General features: G+C 43.7%; 2 protein-coding genes across 3 annotated transcripts in view; one reads left to right on the forward strand and one right to left on the reverse strand.

Annotated features, from left to right (window-relative positions):
- Nucleotides 1-5,193: 5,193 nt before the first annotated feature.
- On the forward strand, nt 5,194-8,679 carry COQ10A (coenzyme Q10A). 2 transcript variants are annotated; one of them, XM_082741836.1, is made up of 5 exons: nt 5,194-5,561; nt 6,106-6,252; nt 7,043-7,235; nt 7,460-7,561; nt 7,867-8,679. In XM_082741836.1, exons 1-5 carry the CDS (start codon nt 5,428-5,430, stop codon nt 8,032-8,034), a joined length of 744 nt encoding a protein of 247 aa, XP_082597962.1. In that variant the 5' UTR covers nt 5,194-5,427; the 3' UTR covers nt 8,035-8,679. The 2 variants fall into 2 exon arrangements, with proteins under 2 accessions (XP_082597962.1, XP_082597961.1); XM_082741835.1 differs by lacking the exon at nt 5,194-5,561 and adding an exon at nt 5,589-5,971.
- Nucleotides 8,680-9,356: 677 nt separating this feature from the next.
- The window catches only part of CS (citrate synthase), a 29,775-nt gene continuing 16,934 nt past the window's right edge, over nt 9,357-22,197 (reverse strand). The window contains exons 4-11 of the mRNA XM_082741823.1: nt 21,481-21,546; nt 20,988-21,119; nt 20,545-20,733; nt 12,416-12,615; nt 11,836-11,965; nt 11,618-11,719; nt 11,213-11,422; nt 9,357-10,910 (exon numbers count right to left, since the gene is read on the reverse strand). Of these exons, the coding sequence (XP_082597949.1) occupies nt 10,740-10,910; nt 11,213-11,422; nt 11,618-11,719; nt 11,836-11,965; nt 12,416-12,615; nt 20,545-20,733; nt 20,988-21,119; nt 21,481-21,546 (1,200 nt within the window). The 3' untranslated portion in view covers nt 9,357-10,739. The remainder of the gene's footprint in view (nt 10,911-11,212; nt 11,423-11,617; nt 11,720-11,835; nt 11,966-12,415; nt 12,616-20,544; nt 20,734-20,987; nt 21,120-21,480; nt 21,547-22,197) is intronic.

The raw sequence follows: 22,197 nt of genomic DNA on the forward strand, positions 1-22,197 counted from the left end.
TATTTGACAGAGAGAGACCTAGTGAGAGAAGGAACACAAGTGGGGGGAGTGGGAGAGGAAGAAGCAGGCTGCCTGCCGAGCAGGGAGCCCGATGCAGGGCTGGATCCCAGGACTCTGAAATCACGACCTGAGCTGAAGACAGACACTCAATGACTGAGCCACCTGGGCGCCCCTCACCTTACATGTTTGACATACAAGTGTCCAACATTTCAGAATGGATTTTAAACTCCTTAGGCAGTCTTCCAACACGGGACTATGCATTACTTTGGGTTTTTTTGTTTTGTTTTCTATGAAAAAAGGATTTTGAGCTCTCCAAAGGCAAGCGTATACATTATTCTTTGTAGCTTTAACAGAGCAGGAACAGACACTTAACATTTGATGAGGAGGAGAAAGATGAGGCTGAAGAAGTAGAAACTAAAGGAAGCTGGGGATCAGAGGGATATGGGTGTTAGGACATGTTGACTTGACTACTGGACCTTCCAGGAAGGGCTGAGCTAGGATATGACCCAGAGGATGGGGAGGAGCGGACTACATGGCCTTCATTGCCTGAAATAGCTCCTGGTAACCTGAGGAATTGGAGTCAGGGGTTGAGCTGAGGTCACGTGCCTGGTTCTGGTGTGGGAATAGAGGTGAACAAGTGAGGTTACCAGCCTGGTACTTTGGGCAGCTGTAAGAAGAAGGAAGAGCTAAGGAGTTATTTTTAATATTATTCAGAGCACAGAAAGAGGATTTCTCAGTAGGGGGAAAAAGGGATGTAATGTAGGTAACACAGATACTTCCAAGGTTCAGGGAGAGGCATAGGGGTTGGGTGGTGGGAGTGGTATTTAGGCTGGGAGTAGTTGCAAAGCCCTTCTATGAAGACAGTCCTATGATTCAACTACTGAATTCACATTTGGGTAACTCTAGGCAGATATCTGCCTATTTTTAAGCCTCAATTTTCATTCTTTTTTTTTTTTTAAAGATTTTATTTATTTATTTGACAGAGAGAAATTACAAGTACACTGAGAGGCAGGCAGAGAGAGAGAGAGAGAAGGAAGCAGGCTCCCTGCTGAGCAGAGGGCCCGATGCGGGACTCAATCCCAGGACCCTGAGATCACGACCCGAGCTGAAGGCAGTGGCTTAACCCACTGAGCCACCCAGGCGCTCCTCAATTTTCATTCTTTTAACAAATGCTGATTGAGGACTCAACCATTATAGAATGCACAGTACAGCACTATACTAACTGGCTTGGAAGTAGAAACTTAGAAGTAATAGTGTCTATTTTTGTGGAACTTCGAAGAGCATACATATACATACAAAACTACTAGAAGTAATAGTGTCTATTTTTGTGGAACTTCGAAGAGCATACATATACATACAAAACTACTAGAGAATATAGGATACATGCTATTTTACATGGCATCGTGTGTTTGGAGTAACTTTCAGGAATGAGTTCAGTCAAAAGATGGTCTTCCTCGAGTAGATGTATTTTGGGTTAATACCTGAAGGAAGTTATTGATGTAGAGTGACAGGGAAATGGAAGGAAATTGGTTGTTCAAGTACGAGGAATGAACTAGGAAAGTTTAAATGGCAGTAATTAGCTAATCTAATTAGTAGGGGGACAATAAGCAAATTGGCTCGGCAGGCCTATTGTACCTTGGGGATTCTGCAGCAGTTAACTCGGTTAAGGCATAGTGTTAATGAGGTCACAGTTCAGTCATGTATCCCAGTTAATTTCTGTCTTTTATCCAGACAGAACCTTTCTCCTCACTCTAAGCAGCTGTCTCACATGTGTAAGCCCTTAGTCAGAGGGAGTGGGTCTGGACAAGAAAGCAAGGCTGGAAAGAGTAAATCTGTCCCTCAAGGTCACATGCCCACTGAGAATGGCTCCAGATTACCATCTTTGAACTGGAAAGTGATACTGACTGTATCCTGGTGGTGGGGGTAGGGGTGCTGAGGGAAAAAGAAGAAACGTTAGGAGAGAAAAAGAGGTAAGATCATTCTCCAATTTGGGGCTTCATGTATATATAATATAAATATAAATATAAAATAAGGATGAAAAATGCCTTCCTTTTAAAAAAACTTTTTTAAAGATTTTGTTTATTTGTCAGAGAGAATGCAAGCACAAGCAGGGGAGAGTGGCAGGCAGAGGGGAGAGCAGTCTCCCCACTGAGCAAGGAGCCCAGCAAGGACTTGATTCTGAAGCAGATGCTTAACCACCCAAGCGTTCTCCATAAAACGCCTTCCTTAAAATGTTAAATGTAAGCCAGAGTTCAAGGGAGGGTTCTTGGTCTTCGACATTCAAATAAAATAGGCTCATAATTTAAAAGCAATCCAGGGCCACCTGACTGGTTCACTTGATAGAGGATTCAGGGTTGTGAGTTCGAGCCCCAGGTTCGGTGTAGAGATTACTTTAAAAAATAAAATCTTTTTGGGGCGCCTGGGTGGCTCGGTGGATTAGGCCTCTGCCTTTGGCTCAGGTCATGGTCTCAGGGTCCTGGGATCGAGCCCCACATCGGGCTCTCTGCTCAGCAGGGAGCCTGCTTCCTCCTCTCTCTCTCTGCCTGCCTCTCTGCCTACTTGTGATCTCTGTCTGTCAAATAAATAAATAAAATATATATATATATATATATATATATTTTATCACAGTAGGAGAGAGGAAGGGAAGAGATCAGAGAGAGAGGAAGGGAAGCAGGTCCCCTGCTGAGCAGAGAGCCCAATGTGGGACTCGATCCCAGGACCCTGAGATCATGACCCGAGCCGAAGGCAGCGGCTTAACCCACTGAGTCACCCAGGCGCCCCTAAAATATTTAAAAAATATATTTTATTTATTTGTCAGAGAGAGAGAGAGAGAGAGAGCATAAGCAGGGGAGCAGCAGGCTACCCGCTGAGCAGGGAGGCTGATGTGGGACTCAATCCCACAACCCTGGGATCATGACCTGAGCAGAAGGCAGAGGCTTAACCAACTGAGCCACCCAGGCATCCCTAAAAAATAAAATCTTAAAAAAAAATTAATCCATATCCAATGGAAATCCCAAAATTAATGCCAATCTCATTAGTGGGGAGATGGAGGACTTCTGTTTCCAGGCCCCTGTTTCTAGAGAAGCTGTTTCTCTTCCACATCAGTTAGACCCCAAATGCGACATAGTCTTTAATTACTTCATCCTTCTTCCCCTTTCTACACATTATTTTAGACAAAACTTTCCTGAGTGTGGAAATGTGACCAAAGGTTTAGAACAAAAACAGAGAAAGGGTTCATAAGCAAGCACCACCATTCTTTTCTTTTCTTTCTTTCTTTCTTTTTTTTTTTTTTTTAAGATTTTATTTGTTTAGGGGCGCCTGGATGGCTTAGTGGGTTAAAGCCTCTGCCTTTGGCTCAGGTCATGGTCCCAGGGTCCTGGGATCAAGCCCCACATTGGGCTCTCTGCTCAGCCAGGAGTCGGCCTCCTCCCCTCTCTCTGCCTGTCTCTCTGCCTACTTGTGATCTCTGTCAAATAAAATCTTAAAAAAATATTTTATTTGTTTGGCAAGCCTGGGTGGCCTAGTCAGTTAAACATCTGCCTTGGGCTCAGGTCATGATCCCAGGGTCCTAGGATGGAGTCCTAGGGGGATCCATCAGGCTCCCAGCTCAGTGGCCAGCCTCAGGGAGGCTGCTTCTCCCACGGCCTCTCTGTTTCTAATGAATAAAATAAAAATAAAGTCTTTTTAAAAAATAAGATTTTCAGGATGCCTGGTTGTCTCAGTTGGTTAAGCTGCTATATTCAGTTCAGGTCATGATCCCAGGATCCTGGGATCGAGTCCCACATTAGGTTCCTTCCTCCGCAGGGAGCCTGCTTCTCTCTCCACCTCTGCCTGCTTGTGCGTGCTCTCTTTCTCTCTCTGACAAATAAATAAAATCTTTTTTAAAAAATAAGATTTTATTTATTTACTTGAGAGATAGAGAGGGATCACACACAGGGGTAGAGGGAAAAGCACACTCCCTGCTCAGCAGGTAGTCTGACTCCTGGAGGGTCTCTATCCCAGGACCCTGGGATCATGACCTAAGACAAGGGCAGACCCTTTACCAACAGAATCGCCCAGGCGCCTTAGGCAGCGCCATTCTTAAAATGTGTGGAGAATTTCAATTACTTTTGCACCCATCTAGATCCAATCTTCCTATTTTTATTTTCCTTTTGTTTTTCCCACTTTTATCAGGAGCATTGTTTTCCCTACTTGTATCAGGATGGAAAGCAGTATAGTGATATCTTTTTTTTTTTTAAGATTTTATTTATTTATTTAACAGAGAGAGATCACAAGTAGGCAGACAGGCAGGCAGAGAGAGAGAGAGAGAGAGAGAGGAGGAAGCAGGCTCCCTGCTGAGCACAGAGGCCGATGCGGGACTCGATCCCAGGACCCTGAGATCATGACCTGAGCCGAAGGCAGCGGCTTAACCCACTGAGCCACCCAGGCACCCCAATACAGTGATATTTCTTTGCCTGGGTTCCCGCCCTGAGGTCGCACCCTTCAGGTGCACACTTCCAAAGAGGGTTTTCTCCCCTAAAATTAAATCTTGTTCTTCCCCTTCCCCCTTCTTTCTATCAATATCAAAAGAAAAAATTGTGCAAAACCTTAGCCCAGAGGTCGGAAGATTAATTTCCTTTCACAAAGATGTACAGCATAGTACCAGGCACTATAGAGGCTACAAAGATTAACAGAAATTCTACTCATGAACGAGGAAGAATATAATAACGGCTCTAGGGGAGCCTGGGTAGCTCAGTGGGTTAAAGCCTCTGCCTTCGGATCAGGTCATGATCCCAGCCAGGGTCATGGGTTCGAGCCCCGCATCAGGCTGTCTGCTCAGCAAGGAGCCTGCTTCCTCCTCTCTCTGCCTGCCTGTCTGCCTACTTGTAATCTGTCTTTGAAATAAATAAATAAATAAATAAAATCTAAAATAATAATAATAATAATAATAATGGCTCTAAAAGAGACGTTCAGAAGATCAACAGATGTCTGACGATGACGCGCCCACGAAGTCGCTTCTGTTCTGCTTATGTATCAATTCCGTGACCACAGACTCGCCAAGCAGTTTGCCACGCGACTCCGTTCCTCCTGGTCATCTCTGCAGCTTCTCATACACTCACTCCTGCGCCCTTTATCGCTAGAGGTGTGAAACTACATCTCCCGAAAGGCCGCGTTGTCCCCTTCCTTCCTCCCTTTCCCAGTTCCGAGCCATGGCAACGGCGTGACGTGGGGGTACTGGGAGCTTTGGGAGCAGCGGTCGCGGCTTCAGTTCTAGGCTACCCCGCCGCCCGGGCGGGAGCAGGGCGAGAGGAGCTGCAGCCCCGAGGCGCTCCTGTTCTCGGGGACCCTGAGCCCGCCGGGCGGCGGCTTCCTGCCTCTTTTCCTCCAGAGTGTGGAGGGCGCAGCGGGGGTCAGAGCCCAGAGGGCAAGGGAGGTTCGGTCCCGCGCATGGCCTCGGCGGGTGCGCGGCGGCTCCCAGCCGGGACGCGCGCAGCGGCCCAGCGTTGCTGCGGCTTCACGCTCCCCCCGGGCACGCGCCCGGCTCCTCCCCCGGGCCCTCCGCGACCGCCGCGACCAATGAGGTGAGAGGGAGGTGTGAGCGTCTGCGCGGCTGGCAAGGGGGTCGCCCCGAGGCCCCAAGTTCCACCGCGGAGGCTTTTAACCCTGGGGTGCGGGCGCGGCGTGGGGCGGCAGCGGTCTTTCCTATGGGTCTCATATAGAGCTTTGGGGAAAGGGGAAGTACCCGGGATGGGTGCCCTATCACTACGTGCCCCTCGCGGGAGCCCTGGCAACGCCCGGCTTGGCAAGGCCCCAGAGACTGGGATACTTTCTGAGTCCTAGCTTTTAACAGTATCGTAGCCCACACTCCAAGGCAACTACGCTTCGCATGCACCCCACTTTTCCCCATCTCCTCCCCCGGCACTGTCCTCATCCGCCCTCGACCTTTCGCACTCGTGACTGCCTGGCAAGGGAGCCTGTCGGGCTGCAGCAGGTGCTGGGGAAAACGCTTGTTTGTTCCTATGACCTTCCTCTGGGATGTACCCCCGCCCCCTTTCGCCTTCCCCTGGGAATGGTTGAAGAATACAAAGAATCTTGACGTCCTCTCTCCTTTCCTTTTGTCCGTAGATTTCTGATGTCTTGCAGCCTTTTCTTGCCCCGGGCTGCCCAGGTCTTGGGGGCCGAGGTTGGCTTACCTCCTACGCGCTCCTTCATGGGCTTTGCTGCCCCCTTCACCAACAAGCGAAAAGCTTACTCTGAGCGTAGGATCATGGGGTGAGCATCCTCCCCTGTCCAACATTCTTCCATATTCCCTTCCTCCCCAGACAAATGATTAAATCCAAGCTAGAGTGTAAAGGTAGCAATAGTGAGCAAGATTCATCCCTGGCCATCTCTTTACCAAGCTATTATTACTGATCCTTTATCCTTCTCTGCCAGCCTTCCAACCTTAATTTCCCTCTTCTTGGTTGTCCTGCATATGCATTAAGTGAAACGGGATTAGATTTGGACAATATAAGACAACAGAGTATTATTTCTCTGCCGACCTTTTAAATGTATTTGTGGGCAAGATATAATACTAACACTTAATTGAGCACTTGCTACTGCTAGTAGTTAGACTACTCCAATGTTTTAGGTAGGTTTTCTCATTTGATCCTCTCAAAAGACCCATGAACCAGGTATTATTATTAACTCTGATTTAGGGATGAGAAAACAGAGGTAGTTTACTTAGGGCTACATTTTTGGAAAGTTGTAGAGCTAGGTTCTGAGTTCTTGTGTGATCACCAGTAAAACTGATAGCTTCTGTTCCTCCTAAATGATCTCTGTTAGGATCAAAATAGATAATAAATACAAAAGCATTCTGTGAACTGCAAAACATAATTTTAACATCATGGAAATTTCCATGTTTGTTTTTGGGAAGTCATTCATCTGGGCTTCTTTGGGATCTCTAGTTCTTGAAGGTGAATGGTTGATGGGCAAAGGCATGGGTAGGGGGAGGGCAATTAGGGCAAGGAGGAACCTGACCCAGGTGGCAATCCCTTGACCTCTCTCTGATTCCTTCCATTAGGTACTCAATGCAGGAGATGTTTGAAGTGGTGTCCAATGTCCAGGAGTATCGTGAGTTTGTGCCCTGGTGTAAGAAGTCCTTGGTGGTATCTAGCCGTAAAGGTCACCTGAAGGCCCAGTTAGAGGTTGGCTTTCCACCTATTGTGGAACGTTATACCTCTGCTGTTTCCATGGTCAAACCTCACATGGTCAAGGTGAGGCTTTGGGAAGGATAAATTAGCCAAGTTTTTGTGTTCTCTTGCGTTTTTACATTTAAGGGCTATTTTGGCCTTCTTTGTAATGATTGTATCTCCATGTGTCAAATACTCTCCTAAAAAAACATTAGAAGGGAAAGAAAACGTTTCTTTCTTATACCCTCCTCAACCTACTACAGGTTTTATCCCACTGTAATATTATTTACCTGACTGCCCTCTTCTAGGCTGTTTGCACTGATGCCAAGCTCTTCAACCACTTAGAGACCATTTGGCGATTCAGCCCTGGTATTCCTGCCTACCCCCGAACTTGCACTGTGGACTTTTCGGTGAGTCAAGAGGCTGTGTAGCAGAGCGCTACAACTGGTTTGTGAGAGTTGAGCAGAGGTACTATGAAAGTTATTAGGTATAGCTAGCACTTAGCATTTTCCGAAGTCAATGACACTTTCTACAGGTCTGAGATTATATCAGACTTATACTCTGTGCTCAGTCCCAAGTAAGGGCTTTTGAAGGGATCTAAGGAACTGGAGGGGGAGGGAAAGAAAACACACTGAATAGTAAGTATCCTTGTGTTTGGCCAGGAACTATCCAACATGGTCCTGAGTAATTTCTGTCTGTCTCTTACCTATTCCAGATTTCCTTTGAATTTCGTTCTCTGCTGCACTCCCAGCTGGCTACCATGTTTTTTGACGAGGTTGTCAAGCAGAATGTTGCTGCCTTTGAGCGTCGGGCAGCTACCAAGTTTGGTCCAGAAACAGCCATCCCCCGTGAACTGATGTTCCATGAGGTGCACCAGACTTGAGGCAGGATTGTTCCCTGGCCTCTCCTCTAGTTTCCCTCCCAACCAATTCTCTTATTTATTTCATTTGGCTCCTGCTCCAATATAAGGGAAGAGTTTGTGTTCATACTGATGTTCTCCCTCTCACTTCCCCAGAAATTGGGTTATAAGCTGGCTGGAAATGCTGGGGCAGAAAGGCAGGAGGTTATGGAAAGGAGACATGCCAAGGAAATGGTCAGGCTCACCTTGAGAGCCCCATATGCCTGATGTCTGCAGCCTACCTACAATGAATTATAATCAGGACAGTTGGTTGTCTCTGGACCCTGTCAAGGTGTTTTAGTATATGACCAGGGGAAGATAGCAACTTTCTAGGGAATGAATAAACTGAGCTTTTTCCTCTGACAGAGGTATTGAGTGGTTGATAACTGCTGCCTGCCCAAGACGCCTCAGGAAATGCCTGAGATCTGGCCCCAGCTTGAAATCCATATGACCTCACTTTAAGAATATTTCCATGCTGCCTGGTTAGTGGAGAGTGAGGGGCTTTCTTAACATCAGTGCCCAGGGGCAAGGAGAAAAAAAGCACTGAAGAGAATTGTACTCTTGGATTGTATCTTTTTCTTCTACTTGGCTGAGTTTTTATAAAATTTCAATAAATTAAATGTGACAGTATGAATTTAGCTTTTTTATACTGTCTTGGGGGAATAAAGGTGCAAGAAGGCCTCTTGGACATAGTGTCCCTGCTAACTATAGTAGCACATTCTACAAGCCAGGACCTAGTACCCACTCCCTTGGCTATTTATAGACTTTTTCAGAAGGTCAGTTGTAGCAGGAGGCTCAGGACAGAATAATCTGGCATCAGATCTACCATATAGCTGATGGTCTTAGGACCACCTCTTACTTTGAGGACTTCCTTAAGAGACTGCAAAGAGGAGGCATTCCACACAGTACCAGAGCCCTCTAGTGGCTCAGATCCAGAGTTAGCAGTCCTCCTCTGCCCTTGGTATGGTTTTGTTCTTTTCACCCAGTGGGCTGCACCAGTTTCCTTGGATTAGTCACATATGCAGTTGTGAGGTCTCAGCTTCGGTCCTCGAGTGTTCTATCTTACAACAAAATTAGGAAGGATGGGGGGCTAAAGGTCAAGGACATTTAACCCTGAGGAAAAACAGAACTCTTCTTTGGAAATTTCACAGGGACCCTGCCTTATTAGGGTAAATGAATGTCAAATCCACATAAAGATAAAGGATGTATAGGATAACTTAGAACCCACTTAGTCTAGGATCTTGCTAGTCAGATTCCTTACTTTATAACAGAGATTCTTACAGGCCTTATTTAATAGCAGGCTCAAGCATTGTTAATAAAAACATTTATTTTGCATTTTATACAGAACAACCTGAAGTCTGGATCATGACTTGACAGTTACCCAGGGGTATACAGACAATGTGTCCATCTCAGCGTGGTTCTAGGGATTAGGGATCCACACAAACACAGGCAGGAGTTGCAAGAGAGGAAGGGGGCACAGTAGGAGTGTATTTCAATCCTTTCTTAAAGAAAAGGCAGTAGAGCATTCTGAGTCACTGAAAACCTGTGCAAATGGGGCTTCTAAAAAACAAACACTGTACTGTGAGCTCTTGGGGAAGGGACTGGATAAGGAACTTGATAAATAAAGGGATATTTCCTGGTAGCAGAGAAAGAGAAGGGAAGCCTATTATTAATGTTCTCAGCCCCAGGACCTGATATTCAAAGGAAACCACCACCAATCTTAAATTTCCCTGCTCAGAAAGTACCCATATCCCTGGAACCAGACTATGAAGATACCATGCTAGTCATTCCCAAGTCCTTACTCAGTGGCCCACAGCATATTAAAATAAAGGGGGAAAAAAGTCAGAAGATAGTGGCTTGTGTTCCATGGAAGTGAAAACTCAGTTCATGATAAGCACTGATAAAGCCAAATGACTGGGAAGGACCACAGTTCAGACAGTGGCATATACAACCTGCTGAAAGAGGTCTCTAGTGAGGACCAAGAAGGGAAGGTCTGGAGCACCTTCAGCTTGAGGTGCAGCAGGTACAGAAAATCTGAAAGGAGGGTCGTATTAAAGTAGTGGGGAAAGAACACTCTAGATCTTAATTTTCATGGGATAATTAAAAAAATCAAATACTGGGTGCCCGTCACAATGAATCCCATCGCCTTTATGGTCACCTGGTAGCATAAAAGTGCCAAAGATGTTCGACTAACCACAGGTCTTGCTAGAAGTGTCTGTGTGCATGGGAGAGAGCAATGGGGTTTGATAGAGCTGACAATCCAACATGATTCCTATGGAAACAGAAGAGGCCAGAGTCCTGATTTGCTGGCCTCTGGAGGGCTGGAGACAGAAGAACTAAAAGCTCTGAAGTGGTTGCAGAGAATCTGCAGCTTCAACCCAGGCAAAGGAAAGTGAGATTCTCACTCTAGATTTGGTGGGGGGCCCAAACCTAACCCATACCACATGCACTAGTCCTGGTCACCCTACAGTTGATGGGCAACTCACCAGGCAGGAGAAAGGAACTGACTGGGGAAGAAGGGGTTACTTTTTATCTTTTAAAGTCTTAATTTACATTTTAACCTCAAACTTATTATCAGTGCCTCAGATACAATTTAATCTTAAGTCTTAAAAAGCCCCCTGAAACAAAACAAAATTATACTTTTTTTTAAAGCTCCCTCACTTTCTGATAGTTTCCCCCAGTCTTCAGTTTTACCCTGACTTAGAGTCCACAAACTTCATCAGACCATCCGTGCTCATGGACTTGGGCCTCTCTAGTGGGAAGCCTAGGGCTCGGCTCCAGATGAGTTGTGCCAGTACACCCAGTGCCCGTGACACCCCAAACAGGACTGTGTAGTAATTCATCTCTGTCATGCCATAGTACTGTAAGATAAGAGAGAAAAAAGTTTTGTTAAAGGCCCTGGGGTAATGGCATGCACAAGTCCCAGGTGATAGTAACCTTAACCAACTCAGCCTTCAACAGAAATGACACTAGGGAAAGTACAGTAACTAGGATTCTGAAAAGAGAACAGCCCGTTCCTCTTGTCTGCACCTGCCCTCCGCCATATGCAACTTTATCAAAAGAATAAGGAAGAAGGCATGAGTCCTTGCTCTGATTTTCTGCATGGCAGAGAACATTAACATTTGGCACAAATTAAAGGGAATGCAGAGAAGGGAAGACTCACCTGGAGCAGCACTCCACTGTGAGCATCTACATTGGGCCAAGGATTTTTGGCCTTGCCCTGCTCTAACAGGACATTAGGCACAATCTTGTACAGCTGAGCAACCAGCTTAAACATGGAGTCATGAGGCAGGTGTTTCAAAGCAAACTCTCGCTGACAGGTATATCGTGGATCAGTCTTCCTTAGTACCGCATGGCCATAGCCTGGGACAACCTGCAAAGAGCAAGGGTAAAAAGCCAGTTGTACTCTCAAGTAGAAGTTCTTGTCTTTTCTAAATTCTTCAAGATAGACAAATATGGGGGAAGTCTTCTCTAACTTAGGGGACCTCTTTCATTCTATTCTTTATTCTTCCAAATTGTACAATTTGGGTCTTGGCTTCTTTCCTAGCTGCTAAGCATCTCTGCTTACCCGTCCTGAGTTCAGTGTGTTCCATATGTAGTCTCGTAACTTCTCATCTGACACATCTTTGCCAACTTCTTTCTGTAGTTGTGTCAACCAAACAAGTACTTCCTGTGGGTAAGGTTTAGGGAATAAGATAGTATCAATACATATGCCAGGAGAGAATGCCAAGATCAGAAGCATGGGAGTAAGAAAAACAGGGAGCAGGAAAAGAAAAGGAGTCTTACCTGATTTGCCAAACCATGCAGGGGCCCTGCTAGCCCATTCATGGCTGCTGCAAAGGACAGGTAGGGGTCTGAAAGGGCACTGCCCACCAGGTGGCTAGTATGGGCACTTACATTGCCTCCCTCATGGTCACTGTGGGGGAAGTAAGAAAGGAGAAAAGCTCTGGTAAGACAAGTCCCAATCTCATTACCAGCCTTTGTTCACTAATCCACAGAGCTGGAGAGGTCACTGATGATGCCTGTGTGCCAAGCTCCCACACTCTCACTCCAGCTTTAACAGCAATGGCCAGAAGAGGGAGCTCCTGGAAAGCTGAAAGATCATCTACTGCAGCAACTAGCACCTTTCCCAAGCTTCTTAGAAGCATTACTTTGTTCTTATTGTGGTTATGGTAATTTCCCCACACCTCTGGACTTCCTTTACTAGACTCCTTTTTTGCCTTGTGTGATCCTTCGCCAAGTTTCCATCTCCATGTTGCCTGCCACCTGCCACCTGTTCCCAGAAGATGAGAATGTTAAGGAGCTTTTCTTAAAATTTTCTACCAACCCAGGCATCTGGTAGCTGTGGTTCCTGGGTCTAGCTTACCTGTGGATGGTGAGGTACAAGCGCATAAGCTCAGTGAACTGAGCATCGGTATAGCCTAACATGTTGGTGAAATTGTGGGACCAGTCCAGCTTAGAGTCAATGGCCCCAATACTGCTGCCCTCCCGGTAAAGATTCCGGTAAATCTTTGCTGCAACACAAGGTAGCTTTGCGATCAGATCCATACAATCTTCATAAATCAACTGAGGAGAGGAGGAAAATGGAGAAAAAAGAAAAGAATTTATCAACAAAAAAAGAATTAGGCAAGGATGCTCTTTGTCCCCCATGGATTGGTTGATGGTGTTATGCTCAGCGATTATATATGGAGGCTAACAACAATAACTATTTAATCAAATAATTTTATGATCCAGGCTCTGCACTAAGGGATTCACACATAGGATCTCATGTATGTCTTGTGTATATTAAAACATTATTTCTGGGGACACCTGGGTGGCTCAGTCGTTAACCATCTATCTTCGGCTCAGGTCATGATCCCAGGGTCCTGGGATCAAGCCCCATGTCAGGCTCCCTGCTCTGTTAAGAAGCCTGCTTCTCCCTCTCCCTCTGCTTGTGTTCTCTCTATCTGTCAAATAAATATATTAAATAAATAAATAAACCACATTATTTCTGGGGTGCCTGGGTGGCTCAATCACTTAAGTGTCTGACTTAGACTCCCCCTGCTTAAGCTACCCCCCAAATAAATAAATCTTAAAATACCCAAATCTTAAAATAATAATACCCAAATCTTAAAAAAATACCCAAATGAAATCTTAAATAAAAATTTCCAATTTTTGGGGCGCCTGGATGGCTCAGTGGGTTAAGCCGCTGCCTTCGGCTCAGGTCATGGTCTCAGGGTCCTGGGATCAAGTCCCGCATCAGGCTCTCTGCTCGGCAGAGAGCCTGCTTCCCTTCCTCTCTCTCTGCCTACTGTGATCTCTCTCTGTCAAATAAATAAATAAAATCTTTTAAAAAAAAATTTACAATTTTTACCACATAGTGACCTCTATTTTAAAGGTGAGGGAACTAAAGCTCAGAGCGTTCAGCTAAATGCCAAAGTCAGATTTTTTATTTTTATTTTTTTTAAGATTTTTATTTATTTATTTATTTGTCAGAGAGAGAGAGAGAGAGCGAGCACAGGCAGACAGAGTGGAAGGCAGAGTCAGAGGGAGAAGCAGGCTCCCTGTGGAGCAAGGAGCCCGATGTGGGACTCGATCCCAGGACACTGGGATCATGACCTGAGTCGAAGGCAGCTGCTTAACCAACTGAGCCACCCAGGCGTCCCCAAAGTCAGATTTTTAAAAAAGAGTTATTTATTTATTGGTGGGGATGGACAAAGGGAGAGGGAGAGAATCTCAAGCAGACTCTCCACTGAGCACGGAATCCCATGCAGGGGTCGATCTCATGACCCTGAGATCAGGACACCTGAGCCAAAACCAGATTTGGATACTTAACTGACTAAGCTACCCAAGCGCCACCAAAGTCAGATTTTGAAGCCTTTTATGTGTAATCATGATCCTTCTCAGTACATGACTCAATGAATGAGCTAAGACACTAGGTTTTAACAATTAATTCTATGTTCCACCTTACAAAGAAAATTCACCATATATACCAAGGGTCAAACAGTGGCATTCAATTGTTAGTTAATAACAAAGGCTTCCATTTTTAAAGCACTTATTATATAATAGGAACTGTGGTATGTTATTTGCATTTTTTTTTTCTTTTCTCACAATAGTCCTGTAAGGTAATACATCCTTCATTTTATAAATGAAGAAATTGGGGCTTAGCCAGGTCAAGTAACTTGCCCAAAGTTACCCACTCAGCTAATAAGCATCATGTAGCTTAAACAATTAACTCATAGACATTTTTGTTTCATCACACCTTTACTTTCCCCTCCCAAATTACTGTGAGTAAATTGCAGACATTATATATTCCAACACATAAATACTTAAGCATATTATCTCTAAAAGATAAAGGCTATTGATAAATAAAAATCACAAAACCCTTATCCCACAGTAAAAAAATTAGATCCTCAATATCATTAAGTATCTACTCTGTATTTAAGTTTCCCTGATTATAAAGCCCCCCACCTCATTCATTTGATTCAGGACATAACAGCCCACATTGCAATCATCTCATGCTTCTCTGAAGTCTCTCTCTCTCTTTTTTAAGATTTTATTTATTTGACAGATCACAAGTAGACAGAGAGGCAGGCAGAGAGAGGAGGAAGCAGGCTGCCCGCTGAGCAGAGAACCTGATGCGGGGCTCAATCCCAGGACCCTGGGATCATGACCTGAGCTGAAGACAGAGGCTTTAACCCACTGAGCCACCCAGATGCCCCTCTGAAGTCTCTCTTTTTATAATCAATGTTAAGCTCCCTCTTGTGCTCTTTCTTCCCCCCCCCCTTTTTTTTAAAGATTTTATTCATTTAACAGAGATACAGCGAGAAAGGGAACACAAGCAGGGGGAATGGGAGAGAAGAAGCAGGCTTCCTGCCGAGCAGGGAGCCCAATGCCGGGCCCAAATCCAGGACCCTGGGATCCTGACCCGAGATGAAGGCAGACCTCCAACGACTAAGCCACCCATGTGCCCCTGTCTCCCTTTTTAAACTTTGCAATTTATTTATGGAAAATTGGATCACTCATTCTGGAGAACTTCCCAGTTTAGATTTTGCTGGTTATATACCTGTGATATCATTTAACGTGTTCCTCTGTCTACTGTATTTTCTACAAACTGAGAGTTAGATCTAAAGGCTTGAGTAGATTCAGGTTCAAGTTTTTTTAGGAAGACTACCCAAATGAGCAGCTGGTGATATATAGAAGTACTGAACCACTATATTGTAAGTTGAAACTAATACTATACTGTATGTTAACTAACTGAAATTTAAACTTAAAAAAAGACTACCTGATTGGGGCGCCTGGGTGGCTCAGTGAGTTAAAGCCTCTGCTTTCGGCTCAGGTCATGATCCCAGGGTCCTGGGATCGAGCCCCGCATCAGGCTTTCTGCTCCGCGAGAAGCCTGCTTCCTCCTCTCTCTGCCTGCCTCTCTGCTTACCTGTGATTTCTCTCTGTCAAATAAATAAATAAAATCTTAAAAAAAAAAAAAAAAAAAAAAAGACTACCTGATAAATAGCCTTGTGTTCATTTATTAAGAGAAACATAGAAAAAGAAAAAAGAGAAACACAGTTGGTAGAGCGTAAGACTCTTAATCTTGGGGTTATAAGTTCGAGCCCTACACTGGTTATAGAGATTACTTAAAAATAAAATCTTTTGGGGTGCCTGAGTGGCTCAATAGGTTAAGCCTCTGCCTTCAGCTCAGGTCATGATCTCAGGGTCCTGGGATCAAGCCCCATGTCGGGCTCTCTGCTTAGCAGGGAGCCTGCTTTCCCCTCCACCCTGCCTGCCTCTCTGCCTACTTGTGATCTCTCTCTGTCAAATAAATAAAAATAAAATCTTTAAAATTAAATAAATAAAATCTTTTAAAATTTTATTTAATTACTTGACACAGAGAGAGAGAGAGCACAAGGCAGCAGAGTAGCAGGTAGAGGAAGAGGGAGAAGGCGGCTCCCTGCTGAGCAAGGAGCCTGACATGGGGCTCGATCCCAGGACCCTGGGATCATGACCTGAGCCAAAGGCAGTTGCTTAACCAACTGAGCTATCACGCGCCCCAAATAAAATCTTTTTAAAAAAGATAGAAACGTATAATCTAGCCACCTGTGATATTAATAGCTTACTCAACTCTTATGTCTCAATTCTATCTTCTCAACGGATTTTAAGTTCCTTAGGGACAAGACAGGATTTTGGCATTTTCTTTTTTAAAATAACTTTAAAGGGACGCCTGGGTGGCTCAGTGGATTAAGCCGCGCCTTCGGTTCAGGTCATGATCTCAGGGTCCTGGGATCGAGCCCTGCATCGGGCTCTCTGCTCAGCAGAGAGCCTGCTTCCTCCTCTCTCTCTGCCTGCCTCTCTGCCTGCTTGTCATCTCTCTCTGTCAAATAAATAAATAAAATCTTAATAAATAAATAAATAAATAACATAACATAACATAACTTTAAAAAGTATCAAATAGTGAATTCTGTCAGTGCCGCTGGATTCAATAAGTTAAAAAGCTACTCGAAGCAAGAAATACTCAGCCTAACACAAGCTCTTAGGAGAATACTTATATGCCAATCATACTACTAACTATACCTCCTTTATATCCCCCAAGGAAGGAGGTTACTTCCAGAAGTCTGCATCAAGTATATGCAGTTCTAAGAGACCTGGATTGATTAGCACAATGCCAAGAAGAGAATCCTGGCTAGACAAATTGTTATCTGTGGTATATATACTAACTTGCAAAACTATTTGGAAAGTATGGATGGCCACATCAAAAAGAAGACATATAAAGGAGATTGTGTGTCAGTTTCCACTACTGAGAATGAAGTTTATAAACCAACATGTATCAGATCAGGTGGAATCCTTACTATGGTCAATGCAAAAGATCAACACAAAACAAAACAAAACAAAAATGACAGAAAACTCCTGCTATTTATTTTTTAATAAGCTAACACTGAGGTGCTATTAGCTATTTGTACCAACACATTCTTCATCAAGCCTTGGAATTAAAAAGACAATTAAGACATGTCAACATCACAACTATCTGCAATAAAGGTTACAAAGCTGACTATAATCATCAACGTGAGCCAGCATCTCCATGGCTACCAAAATCCTGGCCAGGTAGTTAGCTTTCAATCATTTTTAAGGAGACAAAGAAAAAGAAGAAAGCTAGTATTAATTGTGAATAGCCCCCAGAGTGAGGGAAACTCAAGTTTGAATCTGGTCTCTATCATTTTTAGCTGCAAGACCTTGGGCTACTCAACTTCTCTAATCCTGAGTTTTCCCATTCAGTAAAATGAGAATAACAAATAACATCTACCTCATAGGGTTGTTCTGAGGATTAAATCAGATAATGATTAAAAAGAATTTAAGCGGGGCGCCTGGGTGGCTCAGTGGGTTCCGCATCGGGCTCTCTGCTCAGCGGGGAGCCTGCTTCCTCCTCTCTCTCTGCCTACTTGTGATCTCTCTCTGTCAAATAAATAAATAAAATCTTTAAAAAAAAAAAAAAAGAATTTAAGCATAATATCAGACATGTATTCAAAAGTTTTCAGGTGTTTGGATGGTGATTTTATGAAAACTTCAAAACCTATGTATACCAGTCATAGGCTTTATAAAGGTGGCATTATCAGGAAAACTTGATCTGCCAGCTACTTAGCAAATTTTACTGAATTCAACATTTTTTTAAAAAGATTTTATTTATTTATATGACAGACACAGTGAGAGAGGGAACATAAGCAGGGGGAATGGGAGAGGGAGAAGCAGGCTTCCCACTGAGCAGGGAGCCCCAGGACTCTGGGATCATGACCTGAGCCAAAGGCAGACGCTTAACAACTGAGTCATCCAGGTGCCCCTGTATTCAACATCTTAAGGTTATTTCATAATTAAACATCTGGTAGCGTCATAGCAATCTCCTGGTCATGAGTGAAGTGAGGTCATTCAGCAAGAGACCTAACTTTTTCAACTCAATAGATTATACTATACTATTGATCTCTGTTATGGAAAAAATGTTACGTTCTAAAAATCATCCTCTTAAGGTATATACATTAAAAAGAAAAAGGAAAAAAAAAGTATGAACTGACTGATGGCTCTAGTAAAAACTCAGGTCATGCATAAACTCCTTGACATAAATTTTTATTTTTTTAATTTTTATTTATTTATTAGATTTTATTTATTTATTTGACAGATCACAAGTAGGCAGAGAGACAGGTAGAGAGGGGGAAACAGGCTCCCTGCTGAGCAGAGAGTCTGATGCAGGCAGGGCTCAATCCCAGGACCCTGAGATCATGACCTGAGCCAAAACCAGAGGCTTAACCTACTGAGCCACCCAGGCACTCCTCGACATAAATTTTCAAACAGAAATAACCAGCCTAATGATGTCATGCATTTCTACTTAAGTAACCTATGGTTAACCAAGGCAGAGTATTGAATAGAAATAGTGTGTCTGACCACTGAGAGAGATACAACATGTAATACCAAAAGAGCACGAAGCTCTACTGAACTAAAGCAGTTACCAGTGCTAGTGTTTGTGCAGTGTAAACTCATCAGACACATACCCTACGGCTGACAAATACATCAGTACTGCTTATAAATACTCTCCAAAAGATCGGCAAAGTTGTGGAATATAACACATTCACCTCAAGACAACCACACTCACATGACATCTCATGAAGAGATAATGGCAGAACAAGGAATGATATACGTTGAAACAGGATTCATTTTAACAATTCAGTAAAGAACAGTATAAAGTAATGAAGCATGTGGGATGCCTAGGAAATATCTTACAGACATCTATTGTAAAGCATGAAGAAGCTGTTTTCTCCCCGTCTCATGACAGTCAAGACAACGGCATTATAAGCAGTTAACAGCCACATCTACGTGGTAAATTTCTAAAAGACAAGTTTTACAATAGCAGAACTGCTCATCTCAATTTAACCTTTTCTGTTATGGTGACCCATAAAAATAACAAGCTTGAATAGCAAAAAAGAAAATGGAAAGCAATATATTCAGATTCTACAAACTTCTGAGCCTGCTGATATATGGCTTTAAATACACTTTAAGCACTTGTGAAAGTGTATATTTTCCATCATTCCTATACCTTCCTTCTCAATGCCAACCAGATTAATTTCAAACCCACTCTCCCTTTTTCCCCCAATAGCAAACACAATTCTTTATACACAGTTGGCACTGAGTAAATATTGACCAATCAAATGAAGGAGGATTTGCCAAAACCCTAAGAGCATTGCATCAGACCAGTGGGCGATGCATGCTCTTCTGTGCCAGGCATCAAGTGAACTCTTTGGGGGCTTTCTCCTGGTCAAATCATCTAATATACCTGCTTTGCAAAAAGGAACTGATCTGTTCTGTATTATCTGTCTCCAAACAAGGAAAGAAAATGAGATTTCTTGCTGTAAACCTAGCCAGATAACTTGTCCTTTACCCAGTGTTTGTGGGTACCATGTGGGGTACTGGAAAGAGGACGGAAGCAATTATGTACTATGCATTGGGACAAGGCACAATAGTCTTCACATACTCAGACCAGTTCGAACTATTAAAATCACATTTCATTTTCAGAAAGTAAAGCTCGGGGCGCCTGGGTGGCTCAGTGGGTTAAAGCCTCTGCCTTCGGCTCAGGTCATGATCCCAGTGTCCTGGGATCAAGCCCCGCATCGGGCTGTCTGCTCTGCAGAGAGCCCGCTTCCTCCTCTCTCTCTCTCTGCCTAGTTGTGATCTCTGTCTGTCAAATAAATAAATAAAATCTTTAAAAAAAAAAAGAAAAGAAAGCTCATTTGTGTCTGGATCCCACTTCCAGGATACTAACCATCCTTCTGCTCCTGAGAGGTATCTTGAATGGGACAGTACAGAACACTGGCTGATTGGTATTAGTCCTCCTAGACTCTAGAACTGCCTTAGTGCCATTCACCTAATGTCCTTATTTGAAGAAGAAGAAGGGACTTTTGGGGGCTAGGGTGAAACTGCTCTGCAAAATCTTCCTCTGGGACCCTCCAGTTAAGTTACATCCTTTCCAGTGTTCCAAAAGCCCTGTTTAATACCTCTATTACAGCAAGACTACTGAACTGTAATTTTTTTTACACGTATATCACCCTAACCAAATCAAAAAACTTGGTGATAGAAAGCATGTTCTAGGGCGCCTGGGTGGCTCAGTGGGTTAAGCCGCTGCCTTCGGCTCAGGTCATGATCTCAGGGTCCTGGGATCGAGTCCCGCATCGGGCTCTCTGCTCAGCAGGGAGCCTGCTTCCTCCTCTCTCTCTGCCTGCCTCTCTGCCTACTTGTGTTCTGTCAAAAAAAAAAAAAAAAAAAAAAAAATCTTAAAAAAAATAAAAAAAGAAAGCATGTTCTATTTATCTGTGTAATCCTAAGGACTGAAAGAAAGCAAGCCTAAAATAAAAATGTGTTAAATGAGCTTCTAGCATAACTCAGAGAAGTAGTTCTCCTGAAGATTCTACATTCCTTTTTCTTCCTTCACGCTCAAGTTCTTTGAATCTCCACCACACATCAATCATTGCCATCAAAATTTCCTACCTCCCAGTACTTGGTTCGGTTGATACCCTCTGCGTATGCTCGGGCAAAGTTACTTTCACTGTTGAGGGCTGTAATAGCAGCACTGAGCTGAGACATGGGGTGTAGATTGGTAGGAAAGTTGTCCAGCATGGTGACCACATGGGAAGGTAGAGCTGCCCTCTTTGCCCACTCTTTTGAGAGCCAAGACACCTGTGGAAAGGGAGACATTGCTCAGAACACTAGGCAAAGGAAAAGAGGAGAAATAAAAAGACAGTGACATCTGAGTAAAGAAAGTCCAAGAGAATTCAACCCAGTCCACTTATACAGAACTCTGCTGTGATTCCTTCCCCTCACTACACATCCCTATAAACCACCACCCAGAGCCAGATCAGAATTAAGTGTCTGAGATTAGAGAAAGGCAAAGGAGGAAGAGAATGAGAAGGGCCAATAGCTTTCTGCTTTACCTGTTCCTCTGTTGGGATTTGTCCAGTTACCAGCAACCAAAATAAGCCCTCCGGCAGTGGTTCTTCACCCCCTTTAGCCTTGGGCAGCAGTTTCTGGCATTCAGGGATACTGTAGCCTCGGAAACGGATGCCCTTGAGACAGAAGAGTAAGAGGTGCAAATCTTAAATGTATCAGCCTAGAAGTCACATAATTGACTACTCTCACTCTTATTAGACCTTTCAACAAGTTAGAATTTCTAAAGCTTAAAAAAAATTGTTTTTAAAAGCTTAAATCTTCATATGACTTAATTCTGTTTGGTACTTTTAGTTTTACTCATTGATATATTGAAAAAGTAGACTTATTCTTCAGTTATTCCATATGTACCTTATTTTCCATCTTCCAAAACATGAAGGCAGATGCTTTGTTTTCCTTACCCTCACCAGTCTAATCCAGGGTGTGCAAACAGTCAGTAAACTCAGTTATTATTAGTGTTGACATAAGGGTCTCTCTTACCTCATCAGGATCAAGAACTGATGTTTCATATACTAATCCCTTCATGCCTCTCATGCCACCATACATCTAAAAGAAAAAAACAAGATGTAACCAGTAGTCAGAATAACTCAGACTAGAGCTTGTTAATGTTTCACAAGATCTGAGAGATGAAATGTATTCTCTGACTTACAACACTTCATTTTGGAAAGATTTCTGAATTAACTAAAAACTTTGTAAGGAAGATCACTAACATTGGAAATGAAAAGTTTAAGCTGAAAAATCATTATCTTTATTTAACTATTCAGTCTTACCTCTCATTCCCACCAACCAAAGTCAACAGAATGGGATCTACAGGAGCGCTTGGGTGGCTCAGACTTAAGGTTAAGCATTTGCCTTAGGCTCTAGTCATGGTCCCAGAGCCCTGGGATTGAGCTCCACTTTGGGAATCTCTGCTCAGCAGGGAGCCTGCTTCTCCCTCTCCCTCTGCCTGCCCCACTCCTCTGCTTGTGCTCTCTGTCCAATAAGTAAGTAAAATCTTAAGAGAAAAAAAAAAAACAAAAACAAAAACATGATCTATAACAGGAAAAGGAGATAGAGACCACAGACTAAACAGTGTTGGGGAATCATCATCTGAGCTGCTCAGACTCGTCGGGCTGGAGAAGAAGTCATCCTAAAACTGTTCTCATTGGTCTGCTAAAGCTGTGGTATAAATCACAGCATTAATTCTAATAGTCCTGG

Source organism: Mustela nivalis (assembly GCF_964662115.1).
Source record: "Mustela nivalis genome assembly, chromosome: 7".
In the NCBI taxonomy this organism is placed as follows: Eukaryota; Metazoa; Chordata; class Mammalia; order Carnivora; family Mustelidae; genus Mustela; species Mustela nivalis.

What these genes read in the sequence shown, in the direction of transcription:
- COQ10A (XM_082741836.1), top strand. Translation starts at nt 5,428, where the DNA reads ATGGCCTCGGCGGGTGCGCGGCGGCTCCCAGCCGGGACGCGCGCAGCG. An exon ending in CGACCGCCGCGACCAATGAG is followed by an intron (nt 5,562 to 6,105) that starts GTGAGAGGGAGG and finishes TTTTGTCCGTAG; the next exon opens with ATTTCTGATGTCTTGCAGCC. An exon ending in TCTGAGCGTAGGATCATGGG is followed by an intron (nt 6,253 to 7,042) that starts GTGAGCATCCTC and finishes TCCTTCCATTAG; the next exon opens with GTACTCAATGCAGGAGATGT.